The following is a 14,959-nucleotide window of genomic DNA, read 5'->3' as shown; positions in this document are numbered from 1 at the left end:
CTTTTACCCTATGTGTGTGTGTGTGTGTGTGTGTGTGTGTGTGTGTGTGTGTGTGTGTGTGTGTGTGTGTGTGTGTGTGTGTGTGTGTGTGTGTGTGTGTGTGTGTACTTTTATATGTTCAGACCTGTGTAAGGCTGTTAACTCATGAACGTGGGGGGGTGTATTGTGTTCTTATGTGTAACTCATGGATAAGGGAGTGTGTCGTCTGTTCACATGGATGTGTATTTGTCCATTACCTCATGAGTGTGTTTTTGGTTCTGTGTGCTTCCAGACGTTGACCAGACGCCAGTTCCATCAGCAGGAGGCGATCTGGGAGCTCCTGCACACTGAGGCCACCTACATCAAGAAACTACGAGTCATCACTGACGTAAGTGCCCTTTTACAAAGTAATTGCTTCTCTCCCTTACACACGTGTACCTCCTAGATCATTTTTGGAAGAACAACATAACCCTTGATGTCAAGTCCAAAGGAACTACTTCAATGAATCGTGCTAGGAGTTTTAGTTTGGTTAGGTGTGCTCTCTGAGTGCCGTTAGTGGCACGTATGCAGCGAGTGTACAAAACGTGCTCTTTCCATGACCGACTGACCAGGGGAATCCAGGTGAAAGCGAGGATCTCGTATTGATCTCACTTCAGCCAGTGTAGATGAAGGGGAGGAGACTGGGTTAAAGAAGGATTTTTTTTAAAGCCCAGAGACATGAGTTGTGTATCTGTGCCATTCAGATGGTGAATGGGCAAGACCAAAGAGTTTAAGTGCCTTTTGAACAGGGTATGGTAGTAGGTGCCAGGCGCACCGGTTTGAGTGTGTCGGGCTGCAACGTTGCTGTGTTTTCGGGCTCAACAGTTTCCCGTGTGTATCTAGAATGGTCCACCACCCAAAGGACATCCAGCCAACTTAACACAACTGTGGGAAGCATTGGAGTCAACATGGGCCAACATCCCTGTGGAACGTTTTCGACACCTTGTCCTCCATGCCCCATGACAAATTGAGGCTGTTCTCAGGGCAAAATGGGTTGCAACTCAATATTAGGAAGGTGTTCCTACTGTATTGTACACTCAGGGTAGGTTGTCTATCTCTAGTGCAGTACTTTCCTATCAGATGTCCCATATTGCAACCTGTTCTCCCATGTCCTCTCTTCCTCCAGTTGTTCCTGTGTGGGCTGTTGAACCTGCAGGAGAGTGGTCTGCTGACGGAGGTGGAGCCTGCGCGACTCTTCAGTAACATCCAGGACATTGTGCGTCTGCACACGGCCCTGTGGAACCAGGTGATGCTGCCTGCCCTGGAGATGGCCCGGCAGGCCAGAACCCTCCTCAACCCGACAGACCTCCACCACGGCTTCAGGACAATTGGCTCCAGGTTTAAGCCCTACATCCGCTACTGTATGGAGGAGGAGGCCAGTATGGAGTACATGAGGTCACTGCTCAGGGACAACGAGCTCTTCAGGATCTACGTCACGGTGAGTTGCAGTCCGCCTGTCCCCCCTCTGTCTCTCTGTCTCTCTGTGTGTGTTCACACTGATGGTGTCAAGTTAAACAACTGCCCACCAAATACCATTTACTCATCTCACAAATACAGCACAGTCAACCAATATCAGATACCACTATTACGTTCTACATACCACTTTTCAGTGTTGTTCATTTAAGTTCCTAGCCACATTTTCTTTAACCTCTAACTCCTGGTCTCTCTCTCCCTTGCGCAGTGGGCTGAGACCCATAAGCAGTGTAACCGGCTGAAGCTGGCTGACATGCTGGCCAAGCCCCACCAGAGACTCACCAAGTATCCCCTACTGCTGAAGGCTGTTCTCAAGAAGACAGACGACTCATCGTCCCGCGACGCCGTTAGCGGCATGGTGGCGTGGGTGGAGGGCTTCATCAACAGCGTGGACTCTCAGATGCGCCAGCGGGAGGAGCAGCAGAAGCTAGCCGCCATCTCTGGGCGCATCGACTCCTACGAAGCAGTGGAGGGGAGCAGCGAGGAGTTGGAGAAGGTGGGCACTCACCACACTCAGGGCTTGCTTGCTGGGTATTCCGGTGCAAGTCTACTGCTAGACGAGAATCTCTATTGAATTAGATTTTTAGTCCGGATTGAAATTGTGTTTTTGCTTGGTGTGTAACTCCTCCTTCTTCTTGTCTCTCTCCTTAGATCCTGCGTGAGTTTAACCGCTTCGACCTGATGGCTCCTATGAGAGGCACATCACCAGAGGAGACCAGACAGCTCCATTTGGAGGCGGCACTGCGCATGAAGGAGGGCAAAGACAGCAGGGTAAGTGTCTGGCTGGGCTACTTTGTAACTGCTTTTACCTCATTATAACTGTCGCAGGCTGAGAACTACCCACGGTCATTGTGATAGAATATGTCAATGACCAGGGTGATTGGGGAGCAAATTGCTTTCATAATATTTAATTATTTGATTTAGCCTAGTTTATTGTACTAGAATGATGACAAGTGACCTGAAATTGACCTGGAAGCAATTCCCCATCCTTCCCACAGATGGAGGTGTACTGCTTCCTGTTCACAGACCTGCTGCTCATCACCAAACCAGTGAAGAGGTTAGAGAAGGTCAAGGTGATCAGACAGCCCCTCCTCATCCACAATGTTGTCTGCAAGGAACTCAAGGACCCTGGTGAGTACCAGCATGCAGCTACATTTAAACCGGGGTATTTGTTTTCTTTCACATACTTCATCTGTGCTTAATTAAGCATGTCTGGCACAGTGGAACCACTAGAAAAGTCCTGAAAGCGATTCCTTCCCACCTGCCACTGCAGACAGGCTCAAGCAAATCCTTGAGAAACGTGTTTTGATTAGCTGTTCTCTCTTACTATAGGCTCCTTCATTCTCATCTACCTCAATGAGTTCAAGAGCGCGGTGGCGGCCTACACTTTCCAGGCCAACAGCGCCACCCAGGGGCGAAGCTGGGTTGACGCCATCTGCAACGTCCAGAACCAGCTCCAGAGAATGCGGACTGAGGAGGTTCTCAGGCAGCAGGTCACCCTACAGCGCCGTCTATGCGGAGAGGAAGAGGAGGAGGAAAACAAGAGCAGCAACTCCACTTCCAGCTCCCCCTGCATGAGGAACAAAGATCAGCAGGGACCAAGGTACAAACTCAAACAACGACTTAGACATCGTAGAGCTTCATTCTTCTATAAGGACACTGTAGATGTTGATCGGATCTGTTGCAAAGATTATTTCATGTAAACATTATCATTTATTGTTCGTGTTTTATGTTACTAGAACCATTCTCATCAGTCTAACATTTTGGTCTCTTTCTCTTCCAGTCATTCGGATTGCTCCACAGAGACCCTGTCAGTCATGGACATAGGAGAGGATTCAGGGGAGCACCAAAACCCCTCTGCCACAAGCACAGACTCAGGAGGACCCTTAGAGAAGAGCCTAGACTCGGGCACAGTTACCCCACCTACTGGGCCTGAGCCCCTGCACTGCAACCCTGCCAGCCCCCAGGACAACCTCGCCGACCGGGACCCTGAGCCAGAGCAGGAGGGTGTTATGGAGGGAGGGGAGGTTGAGCTGGAGCCTCAGTGTCGCTCTCTGTCCATGGACAGTGCCTACGGTACCCTCTCCCCAGAGTCCCTACTGAGAGAGCTGGACCTGCAGACACGACCAGGCCAGAGCAAGGGAGAGGAGACTGAAGAGGAGGGAGGGATAGAGGGACACGAGGTGGGGGTGGAGGTGGAAATGGAGAGCGAAAAGGTGGTAATGAAACTGATGGATGAGGAAGTGGAGAAGGAAGAGGAGGAGGATTCAACCTCTGTTGGTTCCCAGCTGTCAGTGGTTCAGTCTTTGAAGCCTCGGCGACGCCCCCCGGTTACTGCCCGCCTCCGCAGCCTCCAGAGCCTGAACATCAAGTCAATTTCAGAGGACAACCTTCTGCAGCGTTTCCGTGACAACGCCCCTGTCTCCCGGATACAAACCCGCAGCCTTACAGCCCAGGACCAATCAGAACACAGGAGCGAGAGGGCGGAATGCCTGGTCCACAGTAAGAGCCTATCAGCCCAAGACCTTACTGGGCTGTTTAAGACTGACCAAGACTCAGAGCCTGAGTATGAGGACTTCCTGAGTATGAGCATGCCTTCTGGTAAGCTCTGTGACACCCTGAGGAAGGCGGAGGCCCGGCAGGTCCAGAGGGCTCTGGCTGCAGCTGAGGCCTGTGAAGGCAGCAATAGCCAGGCTGACGGCAGCAGCTCAGATGGGGAGACGGTGGGGGCGCCCTCTGGAGGACACGGGGGGAAGTGCAGTGAGTCGTTCTCAGCCGGTTGCCCAGAGAAGCAGTCATCGCCCAAAAGAAGGAAGACCCATCAGCACAAGAAGCTGACCCTAGCCCAGCTCTATAGGATACGCACCACCCTAGTGCTCAACTCTACTCTCACTGCATCGTAAGTCACAGCTCACTTTATACATGGGTATCATGTCTATACACCTGGATGTGCTCTTTGGGCTTCCATGTGTTCTATTAAATTCTGTCAAGTTGACACTATGCAAGCTATGGTTATTTACAATCACTACCAAAGTAGAAACCACAGAGGAACTCTTTCAGCCAAAGTTCTAATAAAGAAATGATCTTCAGGATACTGCCTTTTACTCTATACAATATCAAATTCCTTGTGGTAATCAATCTCTGTTGTGTGTGTGTTCTGTTTCTAGGGAGGTGTAACCACTCTGCTAGACAACCAATCAACTAGTGGCAACCAACCAACTAGTGGCAACCTGACCACAAAGAGGAACCACACTCTATGGAGTCTGCATAGAGGGGACTGAATTCCTTGTGACACAAATGCACTCTCTCAAGCTGCCTTCTCCCTTTCCATTGCCTGTTGGACAGTGTCTGCTGCACGGTTTTTGCAATCGGACAATAAGAATATTCTTTGATGTTGCATTTGGTTTCAGTTTATTGTGTGGGATGGGAGGGAAAAGGCAGAGAGACATTTAACTGCTTGCACTTTGTAACGGACGGACAGAGCGTCGAGGGGAGTTGAGGCTGGGACCTTTGGGGGGACAGTGGACTGGACAGTTACTGGTGTAGGGTAACACCCTATCGGACTACCCTCTAAAAAGAGACTGAAAGAGGGGTCGTCCAGGCATAGATCTGCCTGCTTCTCTCTGCAGTGGACCGGAGTAGATCAGAGAAGATCTAGGAAAGGCTTGGGTGGCCCAAACACTCTTTAACTCTTAAAGATGCACTCCGGGATCCAAATTCATAACATATTGCACAAATTGGTTTCATGTCATATCACACGAATTGCAACATTCGAATGATATATAAATTGCAAAATGTGTAATATATCACGAGATGGATGACACAGTAGACAATTGGATGACGTAGTACTCAAAAAATGTGGAGCGCTTTTGGCTCATGAGCACCACTTTCAAAACTACTGGCTGAAATTATGCAAAAGTTGGAGAACGCACCTTTAAGTAACTACAAGAAAAGAAAAGGGCACAATGTCTGAAAAAAATTGCTCTCTAAAATGTGTTTGGTGATTTGCAGCAACTAGGATGGCCTGGTATATGTTCTACTCCTGGTTTGCTTTGATGAAAACAATTAAATGTTGCACAATTGTATCTTTTGTTCAATAGACTAATCACTAAGGGGATGACTTTACATTCACAATGCACACTTAGAATGAGTTGTGAGTGTGTGTCTGTCTGGGTGTGTGTTGTGGGTGTGTCTGTATGTGAATGATACATTGTCCTAAACTCCTGATTGAATCAACATGATTTCTGTCATGGTGTTCATCCTCTTTGAGTGACATACCCAATGATGTTAAGACCTAAGTACCAAGTAGATGTCAAACTAAAAGTACACATAACAAAATACTGTGTTCCAGCAACAAGTAACAGCCACTACTGTGTATTTTCAAACGTACAGAGCCGACAATTTATTTTCAAAATTGCCGCATCTAAGCATTAGAATAGACCGAGTAAATTCTGGCCTTTTTTTTTTTTTTAAATCTTTTATTTTTTATTTTTTACATTTTCTACTATGCTGGTGCAATTTGTCAGTCAATAGTGGTGGTATGATTTAACTACAAAGACTAAGATAATGAAATGGCTTCCTGGTCTTCAGTGTTTAGGAGCAGAAAGATTAACCCTTGGTTATTAGGTGGAATGGAGTTGTTTTGGGAAACGTAACTACACTAAATGTAGAAAGATTTCAGCATGCACTTACAACCTGCAACCTACATGGAACAAATGCACGGTAGAATGTGGTGATATGTAAAAGAGCAGTCTGTACACACACAAAAAAAATACTATTCCATGTAACAATGAGCTTGGAACACCTTAGGAGACATTGCATATTTTGTGTTCCTTTAATGTAACACATTAAAGCAATACAGTAACTTGAAGAGACTGAACAACGGTTTTGGGGTTGCATATGATTTGTGAATCCGTTTTCTTTGAATGTCTTTCTGTCCACACTAACGGGAACAGTGATTTGGCGGGAGCATTGACCACCATAGTACATTGACATGGTCAAACTGACATTCAGCTTGTGTTTTATTGATTGATTTAATATGCGTTCTCTCAACCCCTCCTCCTTGTCAAATATTGCCCAAACCAAATAGTTTAACATTTGTTTACTTCACCAGTTTTTGTTTATTTGTAATATTTATTAAGCTTGCCATGTTTTATATATAAAATATTGTTTATATTGTTTGATTTCATGACTTGTACATTTTGTGTTTGTGTACACTTAATGTTTTTTTGTATCAGGCATGATGAATCTGCTTATGAACCAAAACTATTTGATCTCCCTTTCAGGAATGTCTCTTAAGTGTCTTACCAAATAAAAATAAAAAGCATCAAACATTTTGCTTTATAGTACATTGTGTGTAGTGAAGTTCACCATGGATATGACCTTTTTTTTTACAGGGTGGTAAAAGTAGCCTAGCGGTTAGAGAGGTTGGGCAAGTAAGCAAAAGGTCAGTCGTTTGAATCCTGAGCTGACAAGGTGAACAATCTCTGTGCCTTTTGAGCAAGGCACTTGACCCTAGTTGGTCCAGGGTCGCCGTTGATAATGGCAGACCCGGGCCGTGACCCGAATCTCTGAAGGTGTCTCCGGGAGAGTGGGATATGCAAAAGACACATTTCCAATTCACATGTGTATGTAAAAAAGGACAAATTATAAGCACTCACAAAAATATTATTATATCACTTAACAAATGTGCATTTTTAACCACAAAATAGGAGTCTGACTTTTATGTTGTTAATGAACAGTAATGGGTGGGCTGTGTCTCAAATGTCTGAAATGGAGTCAAATCACAGCCTCGTGCACCTGGACTAGCAAGTAACTTCACATGTATTTATTATAAACTGCCAGCAGATGGCATTAAGAATCTGTGTGGTGCTACGTTATGGAGTGCCTTCGGAAAGTATTCGCACCCCTTCACTTTTTACAGATGTTGTGTTACAGCCTGAATTTAAAAATTGAGATTTTTGGGCACTGGCCTACACACAATACCACATAATGTCCAAGTGGAATTATCTTTTTAGAATTTTTTACTAATTAAATCTTGAAGTTATCTTAAATCTTAAGTCTTGAATCAAGTACTCATACCCTTTATGTCAAGCCTAAATAAGTTCAGGAGTAAGAATGCACTTTACAAGTCAAATAAGTTGATTGGATATTTAACATGATTTTTGAATGACAACCTCAACTATGTACCCCATACATACAATTATCTTTAAGGTCCCTGTTGAGCAGTGAATTTCAAACACAGATTGAACCACAAAGACCAAGGAGGTTTTCCAATGCCTCGCAAAGAATGGCACCTATTGATAGATTTTTTTTGGGGGGGGGGACAACAGGGCACTAAAGCAATACTGCTAAAAATTTGCCAAAGTAATTCACCTTTTGTCCTGAATACAAATTGTTATGTTTGGGGAAAATGCAATACATCGCATTACTGAGTACCACTCTCCATATTTTCAAGCATAGTGGTGGATGCATCATGTTATGAGTATGCTTGTAATCATGCTTAATCATTAAGGACTGGGGAGTTTTTCAGATTTTTCAGGATAAAAAATAAACAGAATGGAGTTAAGCACAGGCAAAATCCTAGAGGAAAACCTGGTTCAGTCTGCTTTTCACAAGACACTGGGAGATCAATTCACCTTTCAGTAGGACAATAACCTAAAACACAAGGCCAAATCTACACTGGAGTTTCTTACCAACAAGACAATTAATGTTCCTGAGTGGCTGAGTTACAGTTTTGACTTAAATCTGCTTGAAAAATCTATGGCCAGACTTGAAAATGGTTGTCTAGCAACGATCAACAACCAATTTGACAAAGCTTGAAGAATTTTGAAAATAATAATAGGCAAATATTGTACAATCCAGGTGTGCAAAGCTCTTCGAGACTTACCCAGAAAGAGACTCAGCTGTAATCTCTGCCAAACGTGATTCTGACATGTATTGACTCATGGGTGTGAATACTTATGTAAATTAAATATTTCTGGATTTCATTTTCAATACATTTGCAAAAATTTTGAAAAACATGTTTTCACTTTGTCCTTATTGGGTATTGTGTGTAGATGAGTAAAAAAATTAATGTAATCAATTTTGAATTCAGGCTGTAACAACAAATTGTGGAATAAGTCCAGGGGTATGAATACTTTCTGAAGGCACTGAACAAAAATATAAACGCAACAATTTCAAAGATTTTACTGAGTTACAATTCATAGAAGGAAATCAGTCAATTGAAATATATTAATTAGGCCCTAATCTATGGATTTCACATGACTGGGCAGGGCCTCAGTGATGGGTGGGCCTGGGAGGGCATAGACCCACCCACTGGGGAGCCAGGCCCAGCCATCAGAATGAGGTTTTCCCCACAAGGGCTTTATTACAGAAAGAAATACTCCTCAGTTTCATCAGCTGTCCGGGTGAATGGTCTAGGATAATACTGCAGGTGAAGAAGCAGGATGTGGAGGTCCTGGGCTGGTGTGGTTACACCTGGTCTGCAGTTGAGAAGTCGGTTGAACGTACTGCCAAACCCTCTTATGGTAGAGAAACAATCCTAAAATTCTCTGGCAACAGATCTGGTGGACATTCCTGCAGTCAGCATGCCAATTGCACGCTCCCTCAAAACTTGAGACATCTGTGGCATTGTCTTGTGTGACAAAACTGCACATTTTAGAGTGGCCTTTTATTGTCCCCGGCACAAGGTAATGATCATGCTGTTTAATCAGCTTCTTGATATGCCACACCTATCAGATGGATGGATTATCTTGGCAAAGTAGAAATCCTCACTAGCAGGGATGTAAACAAATTTGTGCACAACATTTGAGAGAAATAAGCTTGTTGTGCTTATGGAAAATGTCTGGGATCTTTTATTTCAGCTCATGAAACATGGGACCAACACTTTACATGTTGCGTTTATATCTTTGTTCAGTATATTGTGTTTGCATCATTCACCCACACTTTGACCTCTCGATACAGATCCAGTTAAGCATATTACGCGTAAGATCATCTCAAAGCCTCCGAATATGTTTTCAATGTATAACTGATGTTGTCGTTTTCTACGGCTGGTGTGACAGGTTGAAGAAAGCGTTGGATCTGTGGTGTTGCGTTAGCCTGGGTGCCAGTCTGTTTCTGTTGCTCTCTTGCCAACTCCTTAAGGAATGCTTGACAATAACAATGGAGTAGTGAAAAGCACTGATCTGGGACCAGGCCTAGATTCAGTTAAATGAGATTAAATCTGTAGAGCGGAAGATACCTGCTATAGTGCATTTGAAAATTTAAGTCTATGTTCCTGTATTTGCGGAGACTGCATTGTCAGCTCAATTGGAAATGACCTCAACAGTCAAATTGCGCTATAACACAGATCTTCCTCACTACAGATTGAATCTAGCCCTTATTTAATAACCAAGATGTTCTTCTTTTATACTGGCCAGTCTTTACAAAGGCAACTCCTGCTGAACACGACTGAACTCCTGATGAGGTAATGCTATATACATCTGGTTGACTGGCCTCTCCTTTTCCTCAGAACTTCTCAGCTTTGAATAGTGGTTCACGGTCCATGCATGTGGCAGACCTTCCAGCGGTATGGCAGGAAATGTGGAAACACACATGCACGCGCACACACACACACACACACACACACACACACACACACACACACACACACACACACACACACACACACACACACACACACACACACACACACACACACACACACACACACACACACACACACACACACACACACACACACACACACACACACACACACACACACACACACACACACACACACACACACTTACTTCCAGGAAAGGCTGGTCCTGTCCTGTCTGTAGTGTGCGCAGACCAAGGTGTATTTACAGGTGATTATCAGCTAATCGGTGGATTACAGCATGTTGATTCCACACATGCCCCTAATCCGCATTGGAAAAGGCACCGTGGCCCCTCTGGGTTTGTCCCTAGTCTTAATCTGATCCAGAATCCGGTTTGTCAGTGGGCAGTGGCCCCTCCCGTGCTCACATCTGGCCCTGTGGGATTTAATGTTGTAATCCTTGATTTTATTTCCAACATTTTATGCTTTAGCGCTGATACACTGGACTTTAATTATTGAAATGCAGCTTTCATTTTGAACCACAAAGTAATTAAACAACCCCAGCTAAATAAACCCATCTTCATATGTTGTGGTTGTGGTACACTGCTTGTAGTAGTCTATGGTGGCTTGGCTGCTCTCTGGACACGGTACTCTGGTGTGCTCGTCTTCACAATCACAAGTCTAAGGTGAAAGACATTGCATAGAAAGTGTTTAATGTAACTGCACTTTAATCAGGTTGGATTCTTTGATACTGTTGGTACAAAATGAATTTGTCGAGAAATTACTTAAATATAGAACTAAATGTTTGAAAGAAGGCATTGTTACGCTTTCCTAAATTTGATTAGTTTTTCTTCAATGTTGGAATAAGGATGAGATCCTTTTAAATGTACAGTATTACCATCCTGGTTGTTCTGTTTCGTTCCAAGCAGCTGGGGCATGTGAGCACTCCTCCCTGTGACAGATGTCAAAAAGCATCCTGTAAAAAATGTCAGATTAACACAAAGGGGCACTTTGTGCAAATCCCGATTATGGAGAGCACTTTCATTTATTAAACTCTGCCAATCCCTATGCTCTTTTGGAGCCGGGATTAAAATCAGGTAGACACCATTGTCTGTCTAAACAATCCCCTTTCTAAGCTCTCTCTCCCTCCCTCTCTCAGCCAGTTTTCTCTGGATGGTGTAACCCAGACCCAGGGCTGGCCGGTTGGCTGGATGTAGAGGCAGCAGGGGCTTCAATTATGGGTCGTCCGCTTGATAATACCGCCACCATCGATTCCCATGAATCAACATCATCTCCTTCAGAAGAGCTAGGTGGAGGGGTGGAGGGGGGAGATAAAGTGTTTACAAGGTCTGTGCTGTGAAAAGGACCGCAGACAAGTGGCAGCCATATGGAGTGAATCACCATGCTAGTCATAGTGAACAGCTGCCCTCTATCAGAGTCAGCACAGCACCAATACACTGCCACTGCCACGCGTTGCCATTAGTTAGATAGAGACTGATTGACTTTCATGTTATTGGAGACTGGGAGGGCCACAGCTAGCTTAATATCTGCCCCCACGAGGCCCCTCAAGGCCCCGAAGTTTTAAACGACAGGTGATGGGTCACCCTCTGTGTATTTCCTGGTGTGGAATCTTTCTGGTCATACATCCCGGCCGGTAGCCTAGCAATTAAGATGCGCTGGTTTGAATCGCTGAGCCGACTAGGTTCAAAATCTACGTGCCTTCCTCTGCCTTGAGGAAGGCACGTAGCCCTAATTGGTCCTGTAAGTCACTCTGGATAAGGGCGTCTGCTAAATGACTCAAATGTAGATGTAAAATGGAATCCCCCAAGTTACAGTTTAGGAAGTTAGGCTGAGAGCATATTGTTGAGAAAATGTTTTTTGGAGATAGAGCTGTTTACCGCAATGTAAGTCTTTTCTTTTACATTGTTTCCCCATGGGGAACGTCAACCTATTTCAACCTAACGTCAACCTATTTCAACCTAACGTCAACCTATTTCAACCTAACGTCAACCTATTTCAACCTAACGTCAACCTATTTCAACCTAACGTCAACCTATTTCAACCTAACGTCAACCTATTTATGGATACAGTCTGTACAGACAAATTCTACCTGCTATATATTAGGATGTGTGTCCTCAATACTGTGATTACATGTACGTTGAAAGAACTTTCCAAAATTGCTCCATAGTGTGAGCAAAGTAATTACATGATTGCTACTCATGATTTACCTTCCACACAGTGTATTTCAGTAATGGCAAAGTGATTAAATATGTTCTCAGCTTCTGTGTTGGTACTTTACAACACAAAGACATGACATATGTCGGTGGATCATCATTCTTGACCCTCATAAAAAGGGTGTTTTTCTAAAATGGCAGAGCATAAGGTTCCCATTTTTTTCCAAGATTAATAGGGACTAGGGCCTACTGCCCTCTATAATTGTATCAGTTTATAAGGAGCTTATTGTCATCTCAATATTGTATTTTTTTGTATGGTAAAACATATGAAATTGAAATCACAAGCATATTTCTTAATGAAATAGAAATTAATTTAAAGAGTAGCTCGCTACAAGTGGAGAAAAAGGGAGAGTGAGATTACTGGGGTAAATCAAACACATTTAATATTCAGAATGCATTGACACAATTAATCTGACATTGTGTTAAAGGATAATACCTTAACTGACACTAGCCATCCACTACACTGGGGCTCTGACTAAGCAGGATGGGCCCTTTTGCTGTGGGGTATGGTTACACACCCAAGTAAACAACCTGGTCTCAAAGCATTTCGTATTATTCTGTACGTAAATCAAGACACTCCATTTAGTATGATATGATATGGTATGTAATAATTTGTGGATGCCCATCACCCATTTCGTGTGATATATCACAAATTTAAATGAGTATTATATCTTACGAATTTCCATAACTTGTTATATGTTACAAATTTGGTTAGGTGAAGGGTTAGCTAAAAATGGTTAGGGTTAGTGGAAGGGTTAACTAACATGGTAAATAGTTGTAAAGTAGCTAAAAAGTAGTAAGTAGTTCCTAATTAGCTAAAATTGTCCTTGATGAGATTTGAACCTGCGAAGGTTGCTAGATGTTTGCGTTAAACATCCACCCTGATCAAACGTTTTTGCGTTAAGTAACCACAATGGTGTCGTAAAAATACGTAAGTAGTACTACTTAAGTAGTTTTTTGGGGTATTTGTACTTTACTATTTCTATTTTTGACAACTTTTACTTCACCACATTCCTAAAAAAACTACAAACTTTTTACTCCATACATTTTCCCTGACACCCAAAAGTACTCGTAACATTTTGAATGCTTAGAAGGACAGGAAAATGGTCCAATTCAAACACTTATCAAGAGAACATCCCTGGCCATTCCTACTACCTCTGATCTGGCAAACTAACTAAACACAAATGCTTCATTTGTAAATTAGGAGGAATAATAGTCTGGGGCTGTTTTTTATGGTTTGGGCTAGGCCCCTTAGTTCCAGTGAAGAGAAATATCAACGCTACAGACATTCTACATGATTCTGTGCTTCCAACTTTGTGGCAACAGTTTGGAAAAGGACCCTTCCTGTTTCAGCATGACAATACATCTGTACACAAAGCGAGTTCCATACAGAAATGGTGTGTAAAGATCGGTGTGGAAGAACTTGACTGGCCTGCACAGAGCCCTGACATCAACCCCATCTAACACCTTTGGGATGAATTGGAATGCCGACTGCAAGCCAGGCATAATCGTGCAACATCAGTGCCCGACTTCACTAATGCTCTTGTGGCTGAAAGAAAGACAGTCCCTGCAGCAATATTCCAACATTTAATGGAAAGTCTTCCCAGGAGAGTGGAGGCTGTTATAGCAGCAAAGGGGGGACCAACTCCATATTAATGCCCATAATTTTGGAATGAGATGTTTGACAAGCAGGTGTCCACATACTTTTGATGTGGTGGGTCATGTTTCGGAGGACGCATGACTTGACCTTCACTTCTGCTGAGGCCGTTGGGGAACGGCACCGATGAGACAAGATCGCAATTGGATATCATGAAATTGGGGAGAAAAGTGGGAAAAATACAGAAAAATGTGGTACTTCTGATACTCAAGTATATTCAGGGGCCGGTCCTGAAATTGGAGAATTTTGTATTTTTCAAACACCAAACAGCTTTTTTCTACAATCTAGAGTCATAACAATTATGCTTAATTCTATGTAAAAAAAAGAAAAGAAAAATAAGCATCCTTTTCTGCATATCTAAGCATACTTCTTGAGCTGTCTGTATCCTCCTGACTGATGTTTTTTTTAAAGAAACTAAGTATGCTTCTCCTTATCTCTGCTAAAATCATTCAAAGGAATGTGAGTCTTATTCAGTACATTTAATTGTTTTTTAAATTGCTTTTCTAAAGTCTACCAACCTTGTCAGCAGGCATGCCAGTTTAGATAGTTTGACAAGCTAGCTACTCTAACTTGATCGATAGCCTGAAATCGCTTGGTAGCTAGTTATGAGGTTGGGAAATTGAGAACCTATCTGGGCTAGCTAAAGCCAATTTTATAAAATTGCTAGGTGGCTAGTAGTATTACAGAGAAACAACAGGACAAATCTGACAGAGCACCTGCCCCTGTGCCCCCTATGATCACATTTATCTCTCTAAAATAGATAGGAATACTATGGAACAGATTTCCAAAATGAAAATCACTTGGAGCTGATTTGCTGGTGTTTTTACAGTATTTTATGTCCCCCCCAAAAAAAATATAAATAAATAACGAAATAGTTTATATATTTTTTCAGAAAACTTAATAGAATCACTTGCCGGCCAAAATTGGCCTGCTGGGGAACCCTGTACTATGGAAATGACCTTGATAATAGCATTTTCAGGAGTTAAATGCAAC

The 14,959-nt window shown here is 43.3% G+C and overlaps 1 protein-coding gene across 7 annotated transcripts in view; it reads left to right on the top strand.

Moving 5' to 3' along the window:
* LOC112221796 (pleckstrin homology domain-containing family G member 5) overlaps positions 1-6,824 on the top strand; it is a 67,957-nt gene extending 61,133 nt beyond the window's left edge. For 5 of the 7 annotated variants that reach the window (XM_042303742.1, XM_042303741.1, XM_042303739.1 and 2 more), the window contains 8 exons: positions 272-367; positions 1,145-1,456; positions 1,700-1,987; positions 2,143-2,262; positions 2,490-2,622; positions 2,824-3,094; positions 3,275-4,390; positions 4,659-6,824. In XM_042303742.1, the coding sequence (XP_042159676.1) occupies positions 272-367; positions 1,145-1,456; positions 1,700-1,987; positions 2,143-2,262; positions 2,490-2,622; positions 2,824-3,094; positions 3,275-4,390; positions 4,659-4,668 (2,346 nt within the window). In that variant the 3' untranslated portion in view covers positions 4,669-6,824. Of the gene's footprint in view, positions 1-271; positions 368-1,144; positions 1,457-1,699; positions 1,988-2,142; positions 2,263-2,489; positions 2,623-2,823; positions 3,095-3,274; positions 4,395-4,658 lie in introns of those variants that run through there. The other 2 variants (XM_042303745.1, XM_042303740.1) reach the window with 1 other exon arrangement.
* The last annotated feature ends 8,135 nt before the right edge of the window (positions 6,825-14,959 follow it).

The sequence above is a fragment of the Oncorhynchus tshawytscha genome, linkage group LG22 (genome assembly GCF_018296145.1).
Source record: "Oncorhynchus tshawytscha isolate Ot180627B linkage group LG22, Otsh_v2.0, whole genome shotgun sequence".
In the NCBI taxonomy this organism is placed as follows: Eukaryota; Metazoa; Chordata; class Actinopteri; order Salmoniformes; family Salmonidae; genus Oncorhynchus; species Oncorhynchus tshawytscha.
The sequence above is the reverse complement of the archived record's forward strand: the minus strand, read 5'-3'. Positions and strand labels throughout refer to the sequence as shown.